Consider the following 26,560-nt stretch of genomic DNA (forward strand, 5'->3'; position numbering starts at 1 on the left):
TTTTTGAGATACGCACATAGCACGGAACCCAAATTTAATCTATGAACCAATATAAAATAAAATAATTATTTGAATAAAACTACCTAACAGAACATAAACATATAAAATACAGTTCAATCGACACAGATCCGCCTTGATCCTTTTCAAGAGACAAATAGAAAACATTTTTCAATTTCCAATATGAGATACACAGATGTTAAAATCCACTAGTAATATGTTTGCTTCGAAGAATCTCATGATCGTCTAGTTTCGTGTCTTCGTAAAGGATACTAAGTAAACATGTATGCATTGAGAAAATCCCTCGTGCTTTAGACAGCGCTGCAGTCCTTTGTTACAATACAGTTGTGTATGTTCCCACAACTGGTGGCTCAATGGTAAACGAAAGAAACTGTATTTATATACGTTCGACGGTTCAATTCTTTGTTCTTTGTCATATTTATTTAACCTAGATACTGTACTGATACATACTTTATCCCTTGCGGGGTAGACAGGGTAAAGAGTTGCAAAACTCAAAAGTCACGTTAAGCTTTATGGGCATGTTTGGTGGAATTGAGATTGAATAGTAAAAGGTTGCTATCGTAATATGAGAATAATCTACATTTTATAGCCCTTTCCCTGGATTGTCTTTCGCTGGCTGAGTGTAAAGAAATGCCACTGGCACATTCTATGCTTTTTTCTAGAGTAACTAGTATGGAAAACTCAGATATTAAAGTACCCAAAGGTAAACTGGCAGCCAGAGTACTGATCTTTTGTTAAAATGTGTTATTCTCACTCATGTACTAAAATAGAAAGTACACGTGAAAATTATATAAAAATAAAATACGTTCTTAATAGTCATATCAACTTCGCTTTTCGTCAGGGTAATGATGTTACTCAGAATGTCAGCCGAAGTTACAGCACGCCCTTAGAATACGTGACCGTTTTATCAAACAGCTCCGGCCCAGGTACTCAGGATATTATGACTATAGTTTATCAAAATGTCGACTTACTACTTCTTACTTGTACGAGTATCATGAGCCGCACTCAACAAATTGGCTACTTTTATGAGATCGAAAGATTTATTGTTAAACTGGCAATATTATTTCGCAAATAAAAGTTATATCACATTTTATTTACATTTCATACATTTTTTGTATTTTTCCGTTTTTTTGATAGGATTCAATTAATAATTTAAGAAATTGTAATATTGTGATTTATATAATTACTTACTTAATTCAATTACCACTAAAAACGTAATTAAAATATCCATATTATTTAATATCATAGCATAGGCAAAGCGATACTCTTGACATTCTCTTTCTAAATTATGGAATGACACATTACTTCTATGATAATACTATCAATCCGACACGAAATTGAGCAGTGCGCATTTCTTCTACGACTCGCGAAACACTAATCAACATGCGAACCATGCTCTAGGGGCAGTAGCTTAATTCCTATGGACGTTTTAGAATATCATATCATCAAAGTACTTACAATTAACGGCCTCTCTCGCCAGCAACAACTCTTTCTCTAACTGCTGAGGGTCGAGCGGTGGTACCTCCTGACCACCTTCTCCTTTCGCCTTCTCTATCAGAGCAGTTCCAGCTTCCCCTCGTTCTGCTGCTGATACGAGCAGACGACGGACTCTTGTCAGTTCCGCCTGTCAATTTAATAGCTTAGTTTATTTTATACGATGTTAAATACACACGTACAATAACTTTCTCAGTAATATTATTGGAGTGATTGCCTTCCATTTCACATAGCTATTTAAGTTGTCTACAAAATAATTAGTGATGTAATGACCTACCACTGCGGAGTATCATCGCCACCACATACCATTCTGTTTATGACGTTTTCACGGTCAAATCGCTGGTTCGATTGTAATTCTATATACCTGCAATCGTTCGTTTTCAAGGCGTAGTCTCCTCGCGAGTTGGGCTGCGCTGAGCATCCCTGGAGACGCGAGCACCTCCTCCTGCCGCGACCGATCCGACCGGCCGCCGGGAGACGCCGCTTCTGTTCATGCAAAATAATTATGTAACATTTTTCTTTTATTATTCTTTGAGGAGCAAGGATGATTAATTAGACAGGCACAGAAAATTTTCTACTTTTTATTGCATTCTTTAATCTCTATTAAGACTTTCGTAAAAGCACGTCTGCTGCATCAATTACTTAAGTATAACAATTACACTTCTTCTTTATTCTGTCGAATGTTCGTGTGCCAACATGATACTTTTATCGAATATGGATTATGTTCTACGGAAATATTAGTATTGTAGGAAACAAGTAGTAACTTAACATTTCACTTTTATATAACGGAGTATTATAAAAGTAAAAAAGGGTTAATAGCCGAAATAATAGAGAAACTCCAAAATGACTTCACAGCTAAATAATGGGATTGGTTATGGAGAGGTAAACATTGTAATAAGGGCAAAGTTGCACCAGTCACGACAGGCCAGTCCAGACAAATCGATTGGCCGTGAGTAACACGCGTGGAGCCCTAACATCAGGTATGAGCGTAATAAAGTTACGCTCAGGGGCTTTGCCCCAGTGAAGGTATGGGGATAAAAAGTATTTATTAACATAACGATAGTAAAAAGTATAGGTACTTTACCTAATTAGTTAGTACTATTCCAGATTATATTCGACTCTGTTTTCATGAAAATAAATCCATTCGTTTTTGTGTGATAAGTAAGTACTTAGTAAGTACAATATAACATTTATTTTCACAAACTCTCGCATTTATACATTGCATTGAATAACAGTATAATAGGCTTTTGCTCTTAGCTTCTATGTTTCGTAACGGAAATCATTGCAATTAATTAAGGTTTAAGATATTTTTAATGTGAACATGATTTCATTATTACCTCCGTGCTACCTCCTAATTGCCTAATTGTCGTCAAAATACCTAGGTAACGAAGATGTAAAAGTTAGACATTCTGTTGAGTAAATTTTATTGAGATCTCAAACTTGTAGGCGTTTTCTGTTTATTGATAACAAATAGAGTACCTAGTTTATTTTACTTACTTACCATCCGCACAAACTTTTAAAAAAATACTTGTGTAAAACTTTCATTCCAACAACCAAATACCTATTATTTTGTTTCGTTTATCCATATGGAAAGGCAAAGGGATCTAAGCCCATACAGCCACGTGACCAAATATCTCAGTTTAAAGTATTTAAAGCCAAAGACAATGTAGGATTTTTTCACGCCTTTCGCGCGCAATGCTACCAATCGTATAAAATTTCGACATGCAATCGCGTTAAGATTTAAATATAGAATGAATGATGTCGATATTGAAAATGGCCACAATTTGATGAATGATAAGGAAACGCTGTTATTATTTTCTGAATTCAGTATTCTTTAGGTAGTAAGCTTAGGCTTGTAAATTGTTCATTCTTATAATGTAAATAAAGTTTCATAATTAATCTTTCATGACATTGCCGCACTCATGTTACACTATAATCTTTGTTGCACTAATTTTTGCCAATATAAACAAGAATAAAAACAGTTAAAACAAATAACCAATATATAAAAAATGATGGAATAAATAAACGCAATCCTCGTAAACTGTATCAATATTCTATCCTAGAAAATCCTTTGGGAAATAAGGCATTGCATAGTTGGACCGGGTATTTAGGTATTCTTGCAATTTTCTTTTTCTATTCTTGTCCTTATTATAGGTACTCGTATGCCATGATGTGTGGAATGAGGAATTCACAAAACGTAGATCTTATGTTAAATTGTGTTTAATATTATAAAATAATATTGCTAGGGTCTATATTAAATGTAAACACACCTATAACTTTCTAATCAACATCTTCAAATTTTAACTCTAATAACAGAAAACTTTGTATGCATGAAGAAACAGCATATTAAAGCAAAGTTATACTACGACACCAAATTGCCACGTGCTAATTAAAAGGTTGCGAATAATTAAATGACAAATTACAACAGCTGGCGGGAAGTTTCTTTCTTGGGAGTTGTTGGTTGTGCAGTTAGTCGGCAAATGAGCTTATTCCCCGCGGCTCGTGCTCATTAGTACGAAGATATTCCGTAAAGGACAGAGCGAACAGCGTATGTTCACCCTGCGTCCTAGGTGAGCGACAGAACGCTGTATGACGCGATACGATGCTGTGCGTAAACCTTCGCTCTGGGGTTTTGTTCCCGTAAGAATTTCAGGATAATAATCCTATGCACTATTCTAGGTATCTCTATCCGTGTACCTACCAAATTTCAAATTTGCAATATTAAGTAACAAATTCTCACACACAAAATGTTCACATTTGTTAGATTATAGCACTTAGGAAGCAGGATTACGGTGACAATTACAGGTCACTACAGTAGTATATACAAGCTTTTACATTTGATATTAACGCAGGCACCGCTTCGCGCGGTCTTATGGCGTTTGTCGTTCATCTAGGAAATCGCGCCGGGAAGATCGTGTCTGTTCTTACTATGTTGGTATTACTTTCTCATGGTTGCTCTATAAACTTCGCTTCGCTTGAACAATAGCCGACGTATAAAGTGAGAACATCGCATGTTCCACATTTTCTATTGAGTTAGCAAGGCAAATTTTGCAAAATATAAAGTCGTTGGCTCGCAGGAAGTAAAGTGCAAGAATAATTTAATTTGTTTCAACTTCTTTACTCTGCAGTTTCAACAAACTTTGTAAACACAAACGGGAAGTAATACAGTCCTTGTTTTAGTTTATATTACTGGCAGAAGTTAAAGTTATTTTATGAAGCTGAATTCCTTTTTCAGAATTCACAGAAAAGAAATTAATTTACAGATTTTTTCAAGACAACGAAACGATACTTCTCCCTTGTTATAGGTCAGGAAGTTATAAATAAATTATTTGATCTTATAACTAGTATCGTTTCGTAGGATCTTGAAAAAATTAGTAGGAAGTGATGCAATCTTATCCAGTTACTTCTCTCTTTCGTTAATAAGCAATCGAAAATCTACATGTGATCAAAATATAATCATATTTAATTTATAATAATATATTTCTAAATCATCAATTAAATTATTAAACAATGTGCTTAGCCTAGTAACAATAATTGGTACAGCTCACTATACTTTAATTTTACAAATATAGATTTTAAAAGATGACATGAGAAATTCACTAATAATATGCTTTATTGCAAGCCACAACACCGTAAGAATTTCCAATCAGGAAGTAAGAAGTTCATCAGCAAAACAAACATGCCGTCTTGACTAGTTAGGAACTATTATCTTGGATTAGTCTTGAAGACAAACGCCAGCGCAAAGTTTCTCTTTTGTCTTGAACCTTTATATTCTTTTCGGATATTTTTGGATCAGTTAATCAAGCTTATTTACAAGAAGCATCAACAGTTTATCAACTTTATTTTATTTCTTGATTTGAATGTTTTCTGTTATTTTTAAAAACTATTTGCTGTTTGAAATTTTGCTACGTGTTTATATCTAACATAAAAAGTGAGTAAATCTTGAGGCTATATAATTTTTTATAGATGTCAATGTCGGATATCTCATATTGTGCATAATTTAATTTTTTAAAAACTTTATTTGAAAATAGAATTCTAACATTCAAATTCTCACCTCCATCAAGAGTGGCCGTGATGTCCGCCCGTGGTTCAGGTCCGTCACTGCTCCTGCCTGGCGACGTGGCGTCAGGCAGAGGCACCTCCTCCTCCGAGCTGTCTGCAGGATCCAGTACGTTCCTCTCACTTGTACTGTTCCCACCTGTCCCTATCTCAGCGTATGTGCCACTGTCACTGCCATTTTGAGTCGACCATTTCACTGGAGATTCTAGCTTGCCATTTGCTTGATTTTCTTTATTGTCGTCATCTGTATAAGGAAAAACAAGAGTGAATGCCATGTTACTTCTTATACTATGAATTCGACTTTAATATAATAATTACTTAATATAGACCTAGCTATGTCTCGTTGCTTGTTTCTCGTGGCATTGTATTGTATACATTGAGGATAAATGTAAGTACGGGGTCTATGGCATTTAGGGTAGCCTATTTTCTATAAGTTGCTACAGAAAAAAAATTGTATTTCAGTATCAAGAGATATGCACTTTTATGTGCATACGAACTCTTGAACTTCATAATATTAACTATAACTTAGATATATTATTGATTATTATATGCTTGTGGAGTCATAGTCTAGAGCAGGACTCTAGAATAAAACCGCATGAAGTTTAATATAAAATGCTACACTAGCTAGTTCAAAATTTTTATTTAAACCTCTAAACTTTTATTTTACAAAATATTAAACCACTGAAATATTCATTCAAGCAAAATGGAGGTGCAATGAAAGTCAAATGGTACATTTACCCGACCGAGACAGAAATAAGATCCGAGAACGTCTGTTTCAAGCAACGTATTCATTTAATAATACTGTATATGCTGTTCAGGTATGAGCCCAGATCTTTGATATTTTAGCGTCTACGAAAATATGAAAATGGCATTCGCTATCGCATGCACATATGATGGATAAAATTTATCAGTACAGAAAAACGACAATGACAAATTATCGGCCTTCAACAAAGAAATAAACAAATGGCGAGTGATAGAACTGGTTGGAAACAGAAAGAGGAGCCTTTTGCCATCATACCTAAAAGCTACTTAAAAATACAATCAGGTTTTTCAGACATGTTTGTCTTCCCTAAAGTCCCTATTTCAAGGTATAATCAATTCTTAATTCTTATTAATTAATGAGAATAAAGAATTTATTTATACCTTTAGGAACCCAAAATATGATTAAATATAGACAAAGTGATAGAAGCTCTAGTAGTAGCACCTACGCTGCTAGTACGGGCATAACTAGGAGAAATACTTCCGCTGAGTTCCGCTATAGAATAGTATGCGTGCTTGTTAATGGTTTATCAATTAAGGTAGATAAAATAAATAACCCCGAAAACCTTGCGCAGATGGGAAGAAAATGTGGAAAAGAAACCCAAGACTACAATGCTCCGCATGGCTAAGAATTAACCAGGATTTGTGCTCAGATGAGAGGAGTTAGTATATAATCATCACTTACCTAAAAATGGATTGTCTTTCCCGTTTCTAATAGAGAGCCTCGACGTCCTATTTAGTGTCGCTTCTTTGTCGCCGTTGAGAGATCCGTTCCTTTTATCCAAAGTTCCAATCAGGAGTCTTCGTTCTGGAGGCACAGGTCTGGTATCCAAGTCTGACCTCTCGAGGGCTGAGCTGGCTGGGGTGATGAGAGGGTCGGCTGGCTCGGGTTCATCGACCTCCACCCGAGCTCCAACCGACACTTGCTCATCAACCATTTTGCGGAGTTTCGCCTGGAAGAAAAACTTTATGTTTATTTTATTTATTTATTTAGCAGTTTATAGAGGTACAAAAAGAGTCAGGGGTAATGTTTAGTATATTTTGTTTATGTTTTTTGTATTTCTATTACATTAGAAAATTCTACCAGGTATTTTGAAGAGTATGTGATCGCCATTAGGTTTGGTTTTTATTATTACATAGATTTTTATTTACTTACTAACCAACTCGCGAATGGAAAAAGAAATCTCAAAAATTGCGAATGAATTAATGAATATACATTAAAAAAGCAACTTAAATTGAAATAGTAATAGCAAAAATGTATTTACTAACAAAATCATATAGGTAGGTACTTAATCACCGACACTCAAACCGTAATTATTTAGCACGAATTATACCAATAACGGCTATATGGCAATCCATTACGAGTTACTGCGCATAGTAAGTAGCAGTATTGTTATTTTTGCAGAATTTTAATTTAAAATTGCGGTAAATTGTGTACTTTACGATCATTTACAATATTTATTTTTTATTTTGAATATACTAATAAGTATATTTATTTTATTACATTTTAATGTCTTTGTATTAAGAATAAAGATAGAATGTTGTAGTGATTTTTATTATTGAGTGCACTTTCCAACTTGATTTGTATTTTAAAAAATCGAATTAATGATTGTCATTTTATTAAAAGTTACATTTTTCTAAACAGTAAATCTAGAATAAGTTAAAGCTATAAATAAGTTTATATAATGATATAGATATAACATGGACAAATTGACATAGACAAATACAAAGACAGCAATAACATTTTAACCGTCAACGGTGTCTTATCGAATCTTATAATCTAACCTCCCCTCTTGCCTAAATTCACTACAGTTTGACGTAACAGCTACTTTAATCGTCCCGTTTTAGTCCAATTCCCAACTTTGTAATTAATGGTGAATATCGGCTGATTCAGGTGAGGTGACTGCCCAGTTTGTGGATTTAATTGGTGTCGGAACAAACGTTGATCACTGACGTGAAGTACGCCCCATTTGCGTGTCACGATCGATTTTTGAATTCAAATGGTGTTTTCAAATTAACATAAGAATTCTTGTTTCATTTTATGTATAAGTAGTTCCCATTTTATATGGTATATAGATTTGTATGAAAAAAAATTATATTTTTTATTCCTTGAAATAAGGATTTAAAAAATATAAAATACACAGCGTGTTTTAATGTAAGATTTAAAATACAGTGTGTGTGTGCTCGTAGCAGCAGAACTAAATTCATAGATCCCTGCTTCATTGTAAAGATAACTACTATCAAAACCCTTTGGGCATCGCTCCCGTTGGTTTATTGGGATAAAAAGTATCCTACATTTTGTTCTAAGTTATAACCGTGCTGTGGCCCAAATTTTATCATAATCTGTTTAGCAGATTTTGTGTCAAATACTAATTTAACAAACGTTACAAACAAACTGACTTAAATACTGCATTTGTAATATGCTAAGCTAATATATGAGGAAATCTGTCAAACAAACTGTCTAGACGAACTATAATTAATAATTAGGTAATTTCCTTTAATAGGTAGATAATATTTAAACTTGATTTAAATATATATTTATAAGTTTTAGTACATAATATATACAAATAATACATCTTACGTCTTAAATAAATATACAAATCGCCCACAAATCACCTCATATTGGCACCGGAAACGTACCTGGGCGTCGCCTAATATCCGGCGCACTAGCGCCATCAGGCCGCCGTGGCAGGTTCTGTCATGCTATCCCCCTCCACCCCGCATGGTCGCCGTATGACACCTGCCTGTCGTTGTTCCCCCTCTAACTTGAAAATTAACTATTCCACTTCGTTTGTCTCTTACGCCACTGGTCGATGGTGCGAGAAGTTAGTCTGAAACAAAATAAATATTCCAGATAAAAATATGCGTATAAAAATGGTTTTAGGAATAGATTAGCAACCTATTGATATAATAGGTTTCTGCGACCCTAGGCTCCGACGTTCAATGGCGGCGGAAACTACTGAGCTAAGACGAGAGAGATAGAACGGTTTCTACACAAAATAAGAATAAAGAAAGAATTTTCCTTTCAGTAACTTTCTTCCATTAAGGATCTTACGTTAAAATACTTTCCGTAATTGATAAACTAACCACAAGGAAAATATTCAGGAAATAATAACAAAGAACATCACGTTACGTAAGTAAAAGACCTTCAAACTTTGGAGTTTAAAAGTAAAATTAATTATGACTTATAAATACATTTTTCCACGCAAGGCCCAAGGTCAAGAGGAAGTTATTAAGAACAAAGCTCACGTAATCTAATTAACGCTATCACAGAAAGTGTATGCTGACCCCTTTTAATTAATAAAGGGACGACTCGAGAAAACTCTTTTGAATTATCACAGAACTAATTACCGCGTCTCCGAAGAAAAATACTAGAGGCGTCTTAATTGCCTGCTAAGTTACTACTCGTAATAAAGTTCGTCAAAATACTTGGAGAACTCATTATTTAGGTAGCTGCAGGCGTTTCTTCCAGACTTCATAGCACTCTATCCACATTTCCCAATATTTCAAAGAGCATTTTTGCAAACAAAAAGCTTTTTCCAGTTGAAAAGGCCACTAAGAAAATCTTTGCAGTAGCAGTAGCAGTTTGTTTACTGAACTCGCAAACATCCGTTTGGTATGGTGTCACAGTCTAAAAACAATGCGACGTCTACCAATACAATTATAGAGTAAAAACTCGTGCACAGCGAGTATTCTGTAATCGTATTTGTTATGCAAATTCGAAAAACAGACCGTTCTTTTTTTAATTTAAGAGCGTTACTCTAACGAATATAGTCCGCGAGTTTAAGGTAATTTGTGAGAAGCGCCCCGTTTAGCCGCTCCAGTTATTGGCCACAAAATTGATTAAAATTCCGCCTGTGTATGAGAGGCTCATCTACATTTTTTATTAGAATAAGATAAGAATATTTTTGAAAGTTATTTTGCCTACAATGCAGTTTCTTTTTTTTTATTTTAGACGAAAAAAAATATTATTTATATATTAAATAGATTTATGCTTCATCTATTTTTCATGGATCTTCAATTTTGATTATTAAAATACTATCTTTGTGTATTGTAGAATCTTGAAACTTATAAAATTCGATTGTAATATCAAAAAAACTTGGTTCTTAGAAGGTTAAAAGGAAATTAAATCGAAGCATTTCTTATTTAGCTCTCTGGCACCTTGAAGGAAATGCTGCAATGTGTAATGCGTCGTTTCTTTTCCACCAGAAGTGGAGGTAAATTTCACTTGAAATAAATTTCGCTTCAACTTATATAGTAATGCAACCACTCGAATTAGAGCCGTGAATGTTACAGTTTAAATCAATAGTATCATTTCGGAGAGGGTCGTTCGTCACGAGTGCAATATTCATCAAAGTAATTGCCCAGTTTCATTAAAATCCCCGGCACATCGTTCAAGATTTACATAAAAAGGTCGTGGGGGAAGCAACATTAAACCGATTTTTAAGTCTTTGACTTTGAAAATTAGGGGCTCGGCGCAGACGAGTTGTTTTTATGAAAGTACCTTGAGAGCAACTCTTTAATATGAATCCTTATCGCAAGGAGATATTATATTTGTAGATTTTTACTTTTGTATTCTCGTGGAATCTGTGTATTTATAAATGACAGTTAAATGTTTAAAAAATATATGATATCTTGCAATGCAGATGTAAATAAAAGATGTATCATAAAGTTGTTGAGTCATCATTTATACAACCAATCCAAGTATATAATTTGCTTGTGTTTCGACTAAGTATATGTAATAAATGACAAAATTTTTCTCAGCACTGTTAGTGGCCTTCCTTTAGTACCTATATTATGATTTACTTACAGTAAGCACTCAAAGTAAAAGTCCATTTAAGTCATGAATTTGAACGTTAATCAGAACCAATGACTTCGTGATTAATGGATTCACTCATAAATCGACGTCTGGAATTATAGTCAAGCTTTATTAATGACTAGTTTGACTAATGCGCGTGTCCAACAATGTGCTAAAACGACATCTTTCATTAGAGTATGGAATTTTGTTTGGTATTTATATATAAATTACTATTGTCTTGGTCAATGATACAATATAAATGAAATCTATCAATTTATATTTATTTATTTCCAGTAAATTATACTAATACAATGATGGGGACAGCCAAGGGACTGTCTTTTTATAACTTCTTTCACGTCTAGAAAACAAGTTAAAATAGTTATGGTCCTAAAAACAATGTGCCCGTAAAGTTTCATTAGGAGTGATTTTTTTATAAATAATGAAATTACATTTAGAAAAAATCGGTTGGGACACGCAAATTTCAACAATTTATAAAAAATCGAAAGACATTTACAAATTTATAGTGGAAACTCACGCTTTAATACTATATAACTACAATTATACACGCAAATTTCAACAATTTATAAAAAATCGAAAGACATTTACAAATTTATAGTGGAAACTCACGCTTTACGTAATGTTTTGGTTCAGAGTAAGAAGTTGGAGCGTGTCGCAAAGTCGATATTAGAAATTTCCTCACACGGAAAAGTTGTGCAGTCTCGTTATTACGGCCTTTGAATAGTTTATACCTTAATTAAAACGTAGCCATATCGTTTATGTATTCTATCTCATACCACTTTGCGACGACTCGGCACCAGCGACCAGAAAATTTAGATTAAAGCGCCTTTCATACATCCGTTTCGGTCAAAGGATACGAAAGATACGTTAGCAGATGGTTTTCGGGGTAAATTAGATACATAATGTTGTAGTAAACCAGTGCAAACAGAGTGAGATAATCTAATCGGAACGTACTTGCGTTAATTTCAATTACTGTTATGAAGTAAAAACGTAGTTCTATTAAGCTCGTGTTGTAAGCTTTTCTTTGCTCGTGTGAGCCATATGATGTTTTGAGAATATCAAGATGTGTGAATATAATTAATTTGTTCTTACATTACCTCGAATATCCTATACGATATAAATACATGTATATCTTTATTGAAAATTTCAAAAATTGTATCATTTAAGAAGAAAAAGAGAAAATACCTTTTTACAAAATACAACTGAACTGGGCTAAATATTGGAGAAGAACTATATTAGATAAAAGAAATACATCTATAGGTCCAAAGAGATTATCAATAATTTGATTATTAAAAAATATATATATGTATATACTATGATTATAGTTAAATCAAAGTCACAGGCACATTTTCGAGTCAAATTATAAGTAACATAATAATTCTCAAAGCTACAAATTACTGGCGACTCTAAACAACTGAGACGAGAGCTAAATATATGTTGAAAAAACACTTTTTATTTTCAGTTCAACTTTGGACTTTGTTGGACATCATACGAACATGTCGGGACACAGAATTGCCTAGTAAAATCGACTCAATGATACTCGTACTGTATTGTTGTAAGTTAACTTGCAGATTTAAACTTGCTATATTTATGAGGTCGTTATAACAGCAGTTCGGAGTTGTTCGGAAGTGTTCGGGACGCTATCGTAAATATGGCACCGTCTTGTCTAGTAATCTTTGTCACCTGTGCCACGTCATCTTAATATCATGGCTTATTGAATTACTTGAGTCAGTCAGATCAAGATTCTATGCTCACCTCAGAAGGTTGTCTGAGAGAAATCGCTTACAGTGATATATATAATTTAGTTTGTTATTAAAGAGATATCCTTCATTATCTACGACTGATAATTTTTCGAAAAGATAAATGATCATCATCATATTTTTCCTAAAATGTTATACGTCGCGGCCCGCTGTCACCATCAATAATGACTTTTTTTCAGCACGTTTTTGCGTTGCACTGTTGTAAGCATAGTTCTCCCTTTTTGTCTTCCGTAGGTTTCTGTCTTGAGCTGTTTATTGCCTACAACGCTGAAACTTTTCTAGGACGTCCCATCACGAGTATCATTATCTAATGATAGACTTACTGGGAAGTCCTAGCCTTATATTGTAACCAAGATTACTAACAATTAATTATAGTCAACAAAATAATTGAGATAAAAATGGATGGGTAACCTAAACTAAATTTATTATCTTGAGCTCCTCCGTGCTTCGGAAGACAAGTCAGTTAGCCGTTGGTCCCGGTTGTACCTAACCTATTTGAACTCGTTAAAACCCGACAATCCGCAACGGGCCCTTGTGGTGGTTTATGACCCATACTCCTTATCCATTTATAAAGAAGACCAGTGCCCCAGCAGTGGGGACAATTATATGGCTCTTGATGCTGATGAATAAAATATTAATAAAGAAAATGACGTCCCAGTTATCATATCGATTAAAATCAACAACTAATACGGTCACGTCCCCGCACAAATGAAATTTTCTCCGATTGTTTGCTGCCGCAGTCGTGGACGTTTGTTTGTTCGCTAAGTTATTAGTATTCAGCCGTCGAGCGCAACACATACATACCTATATATACTTCGAGAAACAATGGTTGGGGGCTCGGAACATAATTCCGAGGCATTATTCCGAGAAAATGAAAATATCCGCGCACATTCGTAGTAAAATATAAAATGCCAAAGATGGAAAAGAGTCATTGTAAGTAGTATAGTAGAATAATCTGATATCAGGTTAAGAATGGTATAAATACCATTCTTAACCAACCTGATATCAGATTATTCTACTATACTCTTAGATTCTTATCCATTTAATCGAAATTCATGCAGTAGGTTTGCGAGATTAAATAAGAAATAAGTTTTTTAGTTAACCTAGGCAGTAGAAGATAAAGTAAGGATATTCCAAAAAATGCGGCGTGGATAGCAGATTCTGTCAAAGTAAAGGTTTTAATGCATGCCTTATATTAGGTATGTTGCAAATTTGATAGGTACTTACTATGACTCATCCATGAAGTTCGACTTTGAATGAACACATAGTGCAGATAACCAACCGTAACATAGTAATGTACTATTGAAATTATAAAAGTATTACATGTTTTCATCATACAAGGCGTAAAAAGTTTGCAAGTACCATTAGCAGGGCGCTGACATTCTATTCCTACGGGGAATTTGCTCGCATCCACTAACTTGCAAACTAAACCAACGCTAAGTTGCGAAAACTTCAGTTATTATCATTACTATGTGGAACTCGTATCTTTATGATAATATAAACTATATGTAACTAGAACGATGAAAACCATAAAGTCTATGATTTTCTTTTTTAGATATAGTTGTTATTAACTCTATGACATAAAGAATTGAGCGCTGGAAAAATATTTTTATTTTCGATGACTAAACTAAATATAATGAGTATCAGACTTGATGATCTTTTTGAACACTCAATAAATCAATCTTGATGTACTTTTTGAACACTCAATAAATCAATTCGACCAAAACAGTATCTGAAAAATCAGGGTTGTCTCCAACAAATCATTGTCATGGTAGCACAGATTATATACTTCCAGTTGTGGTAGGTATATCGAATAGATGTTGAAGAATTATTTTGTCTGTTTATATTGTAGGTATATTAATTGGTGGAATCCTGTTGATTTACTTTACAAGTTAAGATTTTTTTAACTCAATAAGTTAACTTTTTTCAACTAGGAAATACGTATTGTAGGTAGTCTCAACAATAGTTATGGCACCTACTACTACATTTGTTGTTAATCTATGTAACATGTCGGTAGGGTGAAGCTCACCGTGTTCATCGAAGATACTGGGAATTTACAATGTGGCTTTTTGTTTGTAGTCACGTAAATTTCCATTTTCCCTGCATTATTCAGTGTGTTCTATAAAAAGAAATACAACATTTTATTTTATAAACTTGCAACTATTTTCCTTAATTTATATTTGTGGTCAATTTTATTTATATTTTATTATAACCTAAAATAAACTGATTTACTTATTTATAGTGGTCTCTCAGTTATAAATAGCTTAAAGACTTTAATTCTACCTTATATTTAAAAAATCTATAATTTTAGCTTGCATGTATTAAAGAGTATGTAAGGAGAAAGATTATAGGTTAAACTTTACCGGAATTTTTATTTCATAACTTTGTTTAGCACTAATAGGTATCTTATCAATAGATTCAATTAATGTTATCTAAATTACCTTAAAGCTCAGATGACTGCGGTGGAGCAAGTAGTTTCTTTGAAACATCGACTTTAATTAATCGATATCACGAGAACTAATTCAGCTAATGGTTAATGGGTAAACTGTTAACGAGAAAGGTTATTAGCTGTGCGAAAACTTGAGAACTTCCTGAAAGAGATGCAAGCTCTCTGGAAGTTTCATGTCGAGTCTACAAGGAAACTTTCATACTTGGCCAGCAAATCTTTACACTCTTCTGCCGGGTAAATAAGTAAAAAGTAAAAATAAATCTTATATACGTATTCAAAGATTTTCATCTCACTTCGGAAACAAAATTCTGTCTAGTCAAACTCGAAGTCTTGGTGGGATTTAATTAAGACTTTTATGTTTAAAAATACCAAAAAATATATATTTGCAGGTGATTTCAATTGTGAGATTTTACTATTTAAGTAGATGATTTTACATTATCTAATAATTAACTTTAATAAAATACACATTTTTAATAAAAACTTTCCTATAAAGTAAAACAAAAGAAAAATATTTCTAAGCTTGGTAAAAATAGCATACAGATGTTACGTAAACGGAGTAGTTAAATTAAGTTTAATAAATAGCAAACCCTATTTACCGTTTGGGTCTGATAAAATTGTATGTATAAAAGTTAAGTATAAAGCTCCACCCAATCTAAAACCTTAATTTTGTATGTAAATATAACGTAACCCGAGGGTAGAGTGCATGACCCCGGGGCTGACCTTGAGAATGGATATATTAAACGTTATTCTCCAACTATAATGGAGACGATTATGTTCACTTTAGGTTATTTACAATTACGAATATGAGCACAATGAGGAGTTGGAAATATGTTAAACACTTTATGGGTGTTTTGTGTAAATAAAATGTAAATTCTTTTTTGTTATTAAAATGAGCAAATCGTGACTAAAAAGACGATCGGGAGTACCTGCCTATATACGGATTTTAAATGAAGCCATAATTATATCAGAAATAATAGTCATAGTCTGGTATTTCTACATTTGTATAGAAGTTATTAGAATACTTATCGTGTAAAAAGTGTTCAACATTAAGCGCACAAGCACTACTCAAATTTAACCTGCGCGGCACCCATTATATGAAATGGCTTATTTTGTGTTGTTCTGCGCAGGTCAAATTAACGTCAAAGTTTACTAGTGCAACTTAGGTTAACAACCCTTAAATATATAGATTGAAAATTAACGGTACCTACCAGAGGTAGGTATTCGATCGTAGAACTTTATTATCGGTACACACTCAGAGCGTATAATATGTATGTGTCTTTCAAAGTTATTTAAACACACCATACTGTTCCATCGCAAGTTTCCTATAGTAGACTGCGCCGACAAGTAATTTCGTTAGCTAGAACACAGGCTCTATCCAGTGGATTAGTGGCTTAACACGACTTATACAGAAGTTACCCGCCAACGCCGCTTTTCGATTGAGTTCGATTACTTGTTCGCACTTGTTCGCAATTTTATAAACAAACTCACTTTGCTCGAATTAGGGCAAACTGACTTATTTTTTGTTTTATCGCTACATACCTAGTTTAAAATAAAGACGACCTACGCGTTATTTGTTTCTAAGCTTTCTTCTTTCTAACAATGTATAGGATTCTGATGCAGTTTTCGTTAATTAAAAAATAGGTTTATACATAAAAAAGTTACCCCGTGCGAAACCAGACCGACTTTGCTAGTTAATCAATATTTACAAGAATGAGAAGAAAAGAGGCTTCACTCTGCTGAAATGAGGATTTTGCGTTGGTTGAGCGAGAATGAATAATGAATGAATTGAATGAACTGATGAATAGAAATTATCAAGGTGAGAGCAAAAGTAAGTTGAAAGTAGCGCCTATAAATGAAAAAGTAATAGATTGAATTGGTTTGGGCATATAATGAGGACAGACGAAAATTTAACTAAAACTATTTGGAATGTGAAGGTAATGATTACAGGAGAAGAGGTCTAAGAGAGATGGATAGACTGTAGCAAAGAGAAATAATTTTAGAGTAATTATCTATGTGCAACTTTAGTGTTAGTTGAGATAAATTCTTCCCAAATAAGTATCCTCGCTTCTTGATCTGGGAATACGAAATTTGAGTATTAGAGAAATAATTTATTTAGTTGTGTAATGTGTACATATATGAACTGAGATTGGCTTTCAGTTAAAATATGTTAAAAGGCGACAAAATAATCTCAAATAACATTTATGGAAAAATGTGCCATGTCCAAACGATAGGAGTAAGGGAGACGAAATGTATGACCATCGTGACTGTAATTCTTTGTATTCAAGCCTACAAAAACCAACCAAATAAGTTCACTTATTAACGTATTTTATTAACGTCGTCATAAGTAATAACATAATTTTATTATAAAGTTGCTTTTGCTCGCGGCTTCACACGCATGAATTTCAGTTCTTAAAAAGAATTCCTTTAAGAACTGAAATACACGCGTGCGAAGCCGCGGGCAAAAGCTAGTTTTAAATATTCTTGTATATTGACTGTTACTCTAAACGGAACTGTTAGGAGCGATCGAAATTAGTGCGCAAAATGGAGTACCTCCACGGGAGGGTGTGCGTGCAGTGCAGTGCACCTATTTTAGTGCGCCAACCACTCGCCTCATTGTGTAATGGCTGAAATTAATGCATTTAATAAAAACATAACTTATTTTATAGGCCCGTGTCGTAGTGGATTGTATCCGAAACGTTAATTTCCTTTGGGACAACGTTTCGGTCACGGCCCGCGCACCTTCAGCTTTCACTGAATATTTTAATGTATTCTTTAATTACATTTTACATCGTAAAAAATGTGAAATGAAAATTTTTCGTTTCGAGTCAAAAGCAATAAATCAAGTCTGATTTTTATCGCCGAAATGATGTTATATTTTGACGTCTACCTTACTACCTTACCTTACTATTCTGTTTCTTTTTCAGAATTTTAGGCTTAGTAAGAAGTAGTTTCGTAAATCAGGCGGTGATAATGGTCTCTTTTTTTTTCTTTTTACATAAATAACATCGAAAGTGTTTTTTTACGAGTTTCATTCATAATAATGTAGCATGTCGTCCTCGTTACGTATAAAACAAGCCCTCGTTAGGAACTCTAACAAGGTGAGTGGGAAGCGATCAGAAAAGAATCAATGAAGGGATCACAAACCGAGTGGAATTACAGGTCTATTCGATGTGTAATAGGAGACGAATTGTTTTAAATAATACATCTTTATCAATTATATTATTCATAGTTACTAAACGTAAATCAACAGCACACCAAGTTACCCTGCATTAACCTCTATGGCGCGGTAATAGGGACGAGTTTGCAATAAACATTATTTTATAGGTTGATATGCTGTTGACTGTACAAGATTCTTAATCTCTTAACTCAAAAACTACTGGACGGATTTTTGTACGGTTTTCACCAATGGACAGTACGAGTCCTGAAGAAAAGTGGTACGGGTTCATTTGTATATTATATATAATTTATTGTGGTTATACCCGAGCGAAGCCGGGATGGACCGCTAGTTGATTATAATGTAATCATTATACTGCGTTACATGTAATAAATAAGATGTATAAAAGCAAAATGATAGTTAATAACATCGCCCATTCATCATACACGTCAAGACAGAGTTGTGTACCACCTTACCGAGAAAACGACAACAATAAGAAACCCTAACCCATAATGTATTCTACGAAGCCAATAGAAATATCTTATTATTCGCCAACGTGGCATACTTGCAAAGCAATAAAGAAAACATTTTGCGTGAAATAAAACACGAATACGATGAAAAAACTGGAACGGTCCTTTTTACGCTCACTAAAGTGACACATCAGGAATTCGAGGTATTTGGGCTTTATTATGTGTGGAATATTGTTGTCTTCATAATAATCCATGGGTGGTAAAAATATATTACATTGTCACGATATGCGTGTAAGCATTGATGAAAGTGAGGCAATGAAAATTAAGCTTCTGACAGTGGGGATCTCATGATATTGAGACATAAATTTAACTGAAAGGATCTACTTCTCTCTCTCTCTCTATCTCTCTCATACCTGCTTACTCCCAATTGCGCTCGAGACTGTGAAGCCGCAAAGCCTGGGTTCAGCACAAAAAAGCGTAACCTTAAAATTTTAAAGACTTTTAGGCTTCAGTCCATATCCAAGTATAGCCATGTTTTGATGCTATAGGTATACGTACTTCTTCAGTATGTACGAGCCTAAAAATGTATGTGATCTTCGTGTTACCGTTGAATATAACTTAGCTGTATATCCAGATTGCCACAAGCAAACTAGGTTGTAACCAAGGCGAGTGAGGGTTGGACCACTCCTTTTATTTAGCAATGGGGTGCGCCCATGCTAACAAGGAGGTCATCACAGGCATTTGTACATATTTTTCCTCTGGCAAAGTAATTACTGGGCTAATACAACTTGTAAGAATATATAGGCACATATATTTTACTTATCACATTAAATTTCGTTTAATTTTTAGGTAAGTTTAGTTAAGCATATTGTGGTAAGTATTTGTTTTTATTTTATTTTTTTCTTGACAGATAAACAAAATATAAATATTCGTTGCTGAAAGAAAAAATAGAGGTACGTCTATTTTTTCTTACAGCAACGAATATTTATATTTTGTTTATCTTTTTTGGCGAGAGGAACAAAATAAGTCATGGTTTCTGATGTATTAATTTTCAATAATATTCCAATTCTGCAGTTCGCTACTTAAGAAAGAAAAGATTGTGATCAACATTATACAGTGTGTAGTACATTTAGACAACCATGCAAAATATATTTATCAAGTACTTTAATATGACAATACATACTATGAACATAATTAGATGAACCTTAATCATTTTTACATAGGTAGCTATTTATACTCAACGCAACAACCGCTCGCGGCTTCTACCTATCTGTTCAAAATTTCCCTGTTTATTACAGAGTTTAATTAAAAAGCTAAGCGCTCGAGGCCGGTAATATCATCACAACACTAGTAGGGGTGTTCTTCAGACGAGTGCGCTCAACCGACGTCATAAGTGCGCGACAAAAGCAGAAAGGCCGCGCTATGCGTCCTTTTCAAATCCAAGTATTTTTGCTCTGTTGTCACCGTAACCACGCACAGCGAGCGTCGTACAACATTCCGTTGGTCAGCTAGGACGTCGTGTAAGAGGCGTGCTCTGGCCTGTTTGCTAGGGGACCTCACAATCAACCTGCCCAGCCTTCAATCATAAAAGACTAACAAGGACCGACTGGTTCACGATCGTTATTAAATTTCGACAGGGCCCGTAAACCTCTCAGACAGCCTTTGACTGAGTACTTATATTAGCGTGGATTAATTTAATTTTATTGCCGAATTAGGTTGTTGATCGTAGATCAAGGGATAAGCGTTTGATATAATTGATATTTTATATGTATAACCAGGTTAGTTTGAGAGCGAAGTAAAACTGTCTAACCCGTAAAGGATAAAATGTGGTACTGTATGAGTTACGATCGCTATACTAGTAAATATTTCTTGTATCGTAACCATCGATCTCCACAAAATAAGAATGTACCAATTTAAACAATGATAAAATGTAAACTGTATTTATCTACTTATATTTTTCCAATATTTGACACTAATTACGTCACCTTATAAATGGTATCCGTTAAAATTTACTTCATTTATTATTTTTAATCTATCTGAAATTCGCATTAGCGCAACATCGATCCCACTTAAATTTATTTCCCCGAAAAATATGTTTGCAAATTCTCGACATTGTATTCGGTAGAATTTGAATAGCCCAACACTAATCCCAAAAGTCCGTAAATTTACGCATCGTAAATTTCACTTTTACGTCTCGATTCAATAGAGTGGGGTGCGAGGCGGGCACGGGTGCCAAGACAGGGTCGCACACACAAAAGCGCTTTTAGCACCTTCCCAGTAAACTTTGTAAGCTTTCTTTACCGTAAAAAAGCCCGCTTGTAAATACTTTTTTTATCATAACCATCAAGCTCCACAAAATATGAATGCACCAATTTAGACAATGATAAACCGTTATTTAAAACCCGTCACGGTAATTATTATGTCACAGGACTGGAATTATTATGTCATTAAATGTGAACTGTATTTTATTTCGATATTTTTTCCGATATAAGTACAACAGAATCGTGTAATATTATTGTATGATATTCCATGTTAAAAGTTACAGTTTCAGGACTGTCTCAGTCAATCGTAATTGAATGCAAATGTGTTTTACAATTACAGTATATGAGGATGTGCGATAATATGCGTGCCAATGATCTAACAACTAAGGATGCTGAAGACCATGTGAAGTGGAAAAATTAAATTATTCACTGGGCTCCTGGGCTCCAACGTCCCATGGCTACAACCGGGAAAACGCTCAGATTAAAAATAAATAGATTTGCATTGTCAAGTCTACAATACATTAACATAAAATCCGACCCATTTTGAATGTCTTTTTTCCTTAGTGTTTGTCTCGCTTGTATATAAGTGATGCCTATCAAGCCCACAGCATTTTTGTACCTTTGTCGGTGTTTTAATTAGAAGGGGTGTAACAAATCCGTAAACCCCCGGGGCGCCGGGCGGTTTGTTCTTTTATAATTGTTAAGTACGAATACTTGTGATTTTAAACTCATAACTCACACAAAGCGCCGAGTCGAGTTGTTATTTCATCAATTAAAACGGTTGTATTTATTTTTAATTTCTCAGCTTATGCTCAAAAAGTATCGCTTCACCTGTCATCTGCTCACCGGTATAAGTTTAAATTTGGGTTCTCGCCGGCCTTTTTGTGCAGACATTATGAAAATACAGGGCGCAAATCCGTCTTCTTGTATTTCACTAGGGGATTAACTTGTTATGACGTTCGTCTTCTCCAAAATCTAATCTCAAATTTAATTTCGAAATATTTAATCTTGCAGTTACATTAATTTTAATTAATAAAAATAAAGGTTTATTAGCTGTGCCTCGCGGCTTCGTTGGCAATTTTGGAAGTATTAAGAGACTATTGAAAGGTACAAGCTATAGGTAGCCTCAATAGGTATATTAAGCCTTATTAATGTAGCTATCAACAAAGATAGACTTTGTCAAATCAAGTCACAAAAACTATTTGTCACAAAAGGTCTGATTGCTGATCTTATCTGATTGCTATACTTTTACCCATAAAATAGCAGAAAAGCCACCGTCATAAATGCCAACACAGTCACGAAGATTTCCTTACTAATCATGACCAGATTTAATTAAAGCTTCTAAACACTTAACATTGGCAATAATTGTGCCCGAGGAAATTGCAAATCTGTTTGTACCAATTAATTGAAAATACTGTCTGTTATTCGAGGGTCCCTTTTTGATAAAATCAGCTTCAAAGTTAGGGTTTTCACGCACTTGATACTGTAATTAAACTAACTTCCGTACCCTGCGGCGTTTGTCTGCTCTCGGCTCTGAGATACTCGCAATTTATTAGTACTTTGGCTTGGAAATTTACAATTAATTTGAAATAAAATTAGAAATATTATTTTGCCAGAGTAGAGAGATTGCGATTAAATTGGCATTGCTGCCTGCCTTTTGTGCACTTTGTCCGCGGAACTATGCTCTAGATGGACAATAAAACTTGTAACTAATCTTATTTAGGATTGTAATATACTGTTTGTTTATAATTAAAGGAACTGTATTAAATTAGAAACTAACATCGATATATGATGTACCGAAGAAACGATTATGTTTACGATAGAACTGAATGAAGATAAATAAAGCACATATGTTGACTTTTTATACGTTTAATTTGATTAGTTGCTGCCTGTGAATAAAAAAATAAGACCGGTAAAAATTATACATAATTTTTTTTATAATTTATTTTCATTTTCATCATTCAACATAATTACTTTTTATAATACTTAATACATAATGTATCCTTATGTTAATTGTTGTTTACCTCCAAGTTTGTTGACAAATAAATAAGGACAAATAATATTATTTACTTTCCTGTTTTATTCCAAGTCACGTACGTTTCTCGGAACAAATATATTATATTATCTCTGCTAATAAATACATGTTGAAGACTTTCAAAATTTATCAGACATTATTTTGAAGATATTGCGTTAAATTTTCATGATTGATAAGGTCCAACCATGTGTTTAAAGTAGATATAAACATAAAAAACAACTCTATAGCGTCCATTAACTAATGAATTGAAAGTTCACCCCTCAAAGTCAAGCTTGGAGGCATGAGGTAAGATGCAAACACTCCATCTTCCTCCGAGGGAAGTTAAGATCACAAAATAAAGTTTGTTCAGAAACAAAGTGTTATTTTAATGGTATTTCTGTTCTCGAAAAGTCGATGATATTCTATATATTTATTTTTACGTCTATCTCTAACGTTCGTCTTATTTTTTATTAATGTATGTTGAAAAATAAGAAATAAAATACAATTTGTGATCTAATGATCACAAATTGTATTTTATTTCTTATTCCTATGACGTTTTCTGATCCAGACTTGAATGTAATCATTCAAGTCTGGATCAGAAAACGTCATAAGATAAAGAATCCTATATTATGTTGAATGAGCTAAATGTTGTACTTCCGTGATTTACATAATTTATATTAAGATATAATTAAGATGGAAGCGCCATGTGGGCACTAGACCCCCCCGGCATTACTAAGTGAGATTTATTATTTTTCCGCCATGTTGAATTTGTAATACGACATTAATCGATGGTTTTAATAAAATGTCCTTAATAATTTAATGAAAAAAGAGAAAAGGTCTCCTAGTAAGAGAGAAAGGCCTAAATACAATACACCTAACTAATAGATGGATGAATTTTATGATTTAATGTGGATTGATATGTGTGTTAATATTTGAGATAGGTAGAGAGCAAGGCAATGGCACAATGAAAGGCAAATAAAGAAAGAGGGACGTATGTACTCATACACAATATAAAGGTATGTGTCTGTTATTTTCGTTTCTTGTGCGAAGAAATAGTCAATAGCTAATACTTTCTCACCTCGCCAACAAAGCAGGGCGCGTCGATGGTACACTCACCCCTCACACTGCGCCCTGTGTGCGCGGCAGAACGCTACTCGATGCGATACGTGGTTACAGAGACAATAAGTGTAGTAAGTGGTTACAGGCCACAAATATAATTGAAATTTACGAGTTCGCGCATTTCATCCACGTCGCGTAGTCTTACCGCAGTTGTAGCTAACCTAGGACGTTGCGTTTATGTGCAAAATCGATTCTTTGTTTTCCCATTAAAATTCCGACCTCGCGTGTTCCTAATCTAATAAATTGTAAACTTGCTTATCTTATTTACACTTTCGCGTTATGGATGGAAACTGAATATTCATTTACTTTGAAGTTTTAGACACGAGTGAATAATGAATGAGTATAGTTTTACATATTCTAGTTCAAATATTAATCAAAACTTTTCATTATTGCATTATACTTGGAAATTTGATAGTTTTGTGTTCGAAAGTTTATGTCTATTGGTAACGATAACCACAATAAAATTATATTATATACAAACTCATCTCTCCGCTCGTATCGAGGCTCGTTCTGTGTCTCTTAGGATTTCATAACCGTACTAAATTATAATTTCAATAACCATTACATTTGTTCATTTGAATAGAAATTTGTATGCTTATATATATAAACTTTATTTATGTAAAACTTCACCTGTGCGAAGCCGAGCAGAGTAGTTACTAAAAAATCAAAGTACTATTTCATATAAATTGTTCAATAAATGCAGTTTAAATCGTAAACAATACTGATAACATAATCGAATTAAATGAGAACACGAACAAAAGCCTTGGTAAAACAGATTTATAGTTTGAACCAGATAACAATATCTGCATTGAGAGTGTGTAATTCAAAGGCAGAACTACTCCGACGCGGGCTTCGCTGGGTTTCTTAGACCGATACAGAACACCGAGCGTATGGAAATTATGTTCGACAGGTTAATTACGGCCAGCGTATTTTCTACTGTATTAATTCTTTAATCTTTCTTCCATCTATTATTTCGGTTTGTTCCGGAAACAGTTCAGAAAAGTACCAATTACCACCATAATCTATTTTAGGGACTTTCACAGACTCTCAAATTTCCCGGTTGCATTCAGGCATACTATGAATACAACATAAAAAAATATACCTTAAAATTGGGATGTGTGTGAAATTCTTTTAGGAAATGCAATTGCTAATCATCTGTTATACCTATTCTAAGGTGGCCCGTTTACAATATATAGAGTTTCACTGTCATTGAATAGACAATTTTTTCGTAATATATAAATATCCGTTCATTATGCTACCTATTTGTTATTCGTACAATTTCTAAGGTTACACTGCGAAGCAAAATGTACCGGCCGAATTTCGATAAAATTTGGTATTCCGATAAAGGAAAATCTGGAAAAGATCATACAATGATCATACATTTATTTCCTACTACTTGTGTTATATGCACTGAACAAAGAACTTGTTTACGTTAGTGAAATTCACGTTCCATAATAATTGTTTTCTATACGATCCGTGTGTCGTCTTTGGATTTATTTATGTCATCATTATCCCCGTCGCAGTTCGCTAGGTGTGGGTGTAATTCCACTTTAATTATGAGGAGAATGTCTGACATTACAGAGGTCTTTGCGGAGCGCCGGGGCTTCGATATTGCTTCACGCTGGAAGCATATATGTACTTACGTGAAGTTTTCCTTCACCGGAAGCAAGTGGTGGTCTATGAAAACTACTAAATATGAGTCACATTGGCACAAGCTCATATGGCACAAGTAGGATACGAACCTGAGACCTTTCGATCCACAGGCGGGCGTCTTAACCATTACACCACCACCGCTTCACCTTTCACCATGTTAGTAATAATAATAATAACCTTTCATTAGTTCTTCCGAAAAAGTTCAAATTAATTTGGAGTAAAGTTGTCGTGGAACGTCATAGTCCAAACAATAAATTTAACCGTAATGTTGATCATATCTATATGAAATTCCTGTGTAGGACTGGCAATCTAAGTCTCCAAGGAAACACATATCATTCCATTCCAGGTGATTGACATAAGTTTCCTCCCAAGTTTCTTTGTCACAAACTTGGTATTCGAGTAATATAACTTTTGGATTGAACGAATGTCGGCGCAAATTCCCAGAAACTTGTATTGCTTGTAACAAAGACTCCAACTAATTTACAGTTTGGTAAACATTAAGTAGGAAGTGGGAGCTAGATGGGAATGACTCGC

General features: G+C 34.1%; 1 protein-coding gene across 10 annotated transcripts in view; it reads right to left on the reverse strand.

Moving 5' to 3' along the window:
- Nucleotides 1-26,560, reverse strand: part of Liprin-gamma — a 94,058-nt gene that overhangs the window by 17,770 nt on the left and 49,728 nt on the right. For all 10 annotated transcript variants that reach the window (XM_053753783.2, XM_053753782.2, XM_053753788.2 and 7 more), the window contains 5 exons: nt 8,971-9,161; nt 7,016-7,283; nt 5,567-5,815; nt 1,877-1,998; nt 1,477-1,642 (listed from right to left, as the gene is read on the reverse strand). In XM_053753783.2, the coding sequence (XP_053609758.1) occupies nt 1,477-1,642; nt 1,877-1,998; nt 5,567-5,815; nt 7,016-7,283; nt 8,971-9,006 (841 nt within the window). In that variant the 5' untranslated portion in view covers nt 9,007-9,161. The remainder of the gene's footprint in view (nt 1-1,476; nt 1,643-1,876; nt 1,999-5,566; nt 5,816-7,015; nt 7,284-8,970; nt 9,162-26,560) is intronic.

Source organism: Plodia interpunctella, chromosome 13 (genome assembly GCF_027563975.2).
Source record: "Plodia interpunctella isolate USDA-ARS_2022_Savannah chromosome 13, ilPloInte3.2, whole genome shotgun sequence".
NCBI lineage: Eukaryota > Metazoa > Arthropoda > Insecta > Lepidoptera > Pyralidae > Plodia > Plodia interpunctella.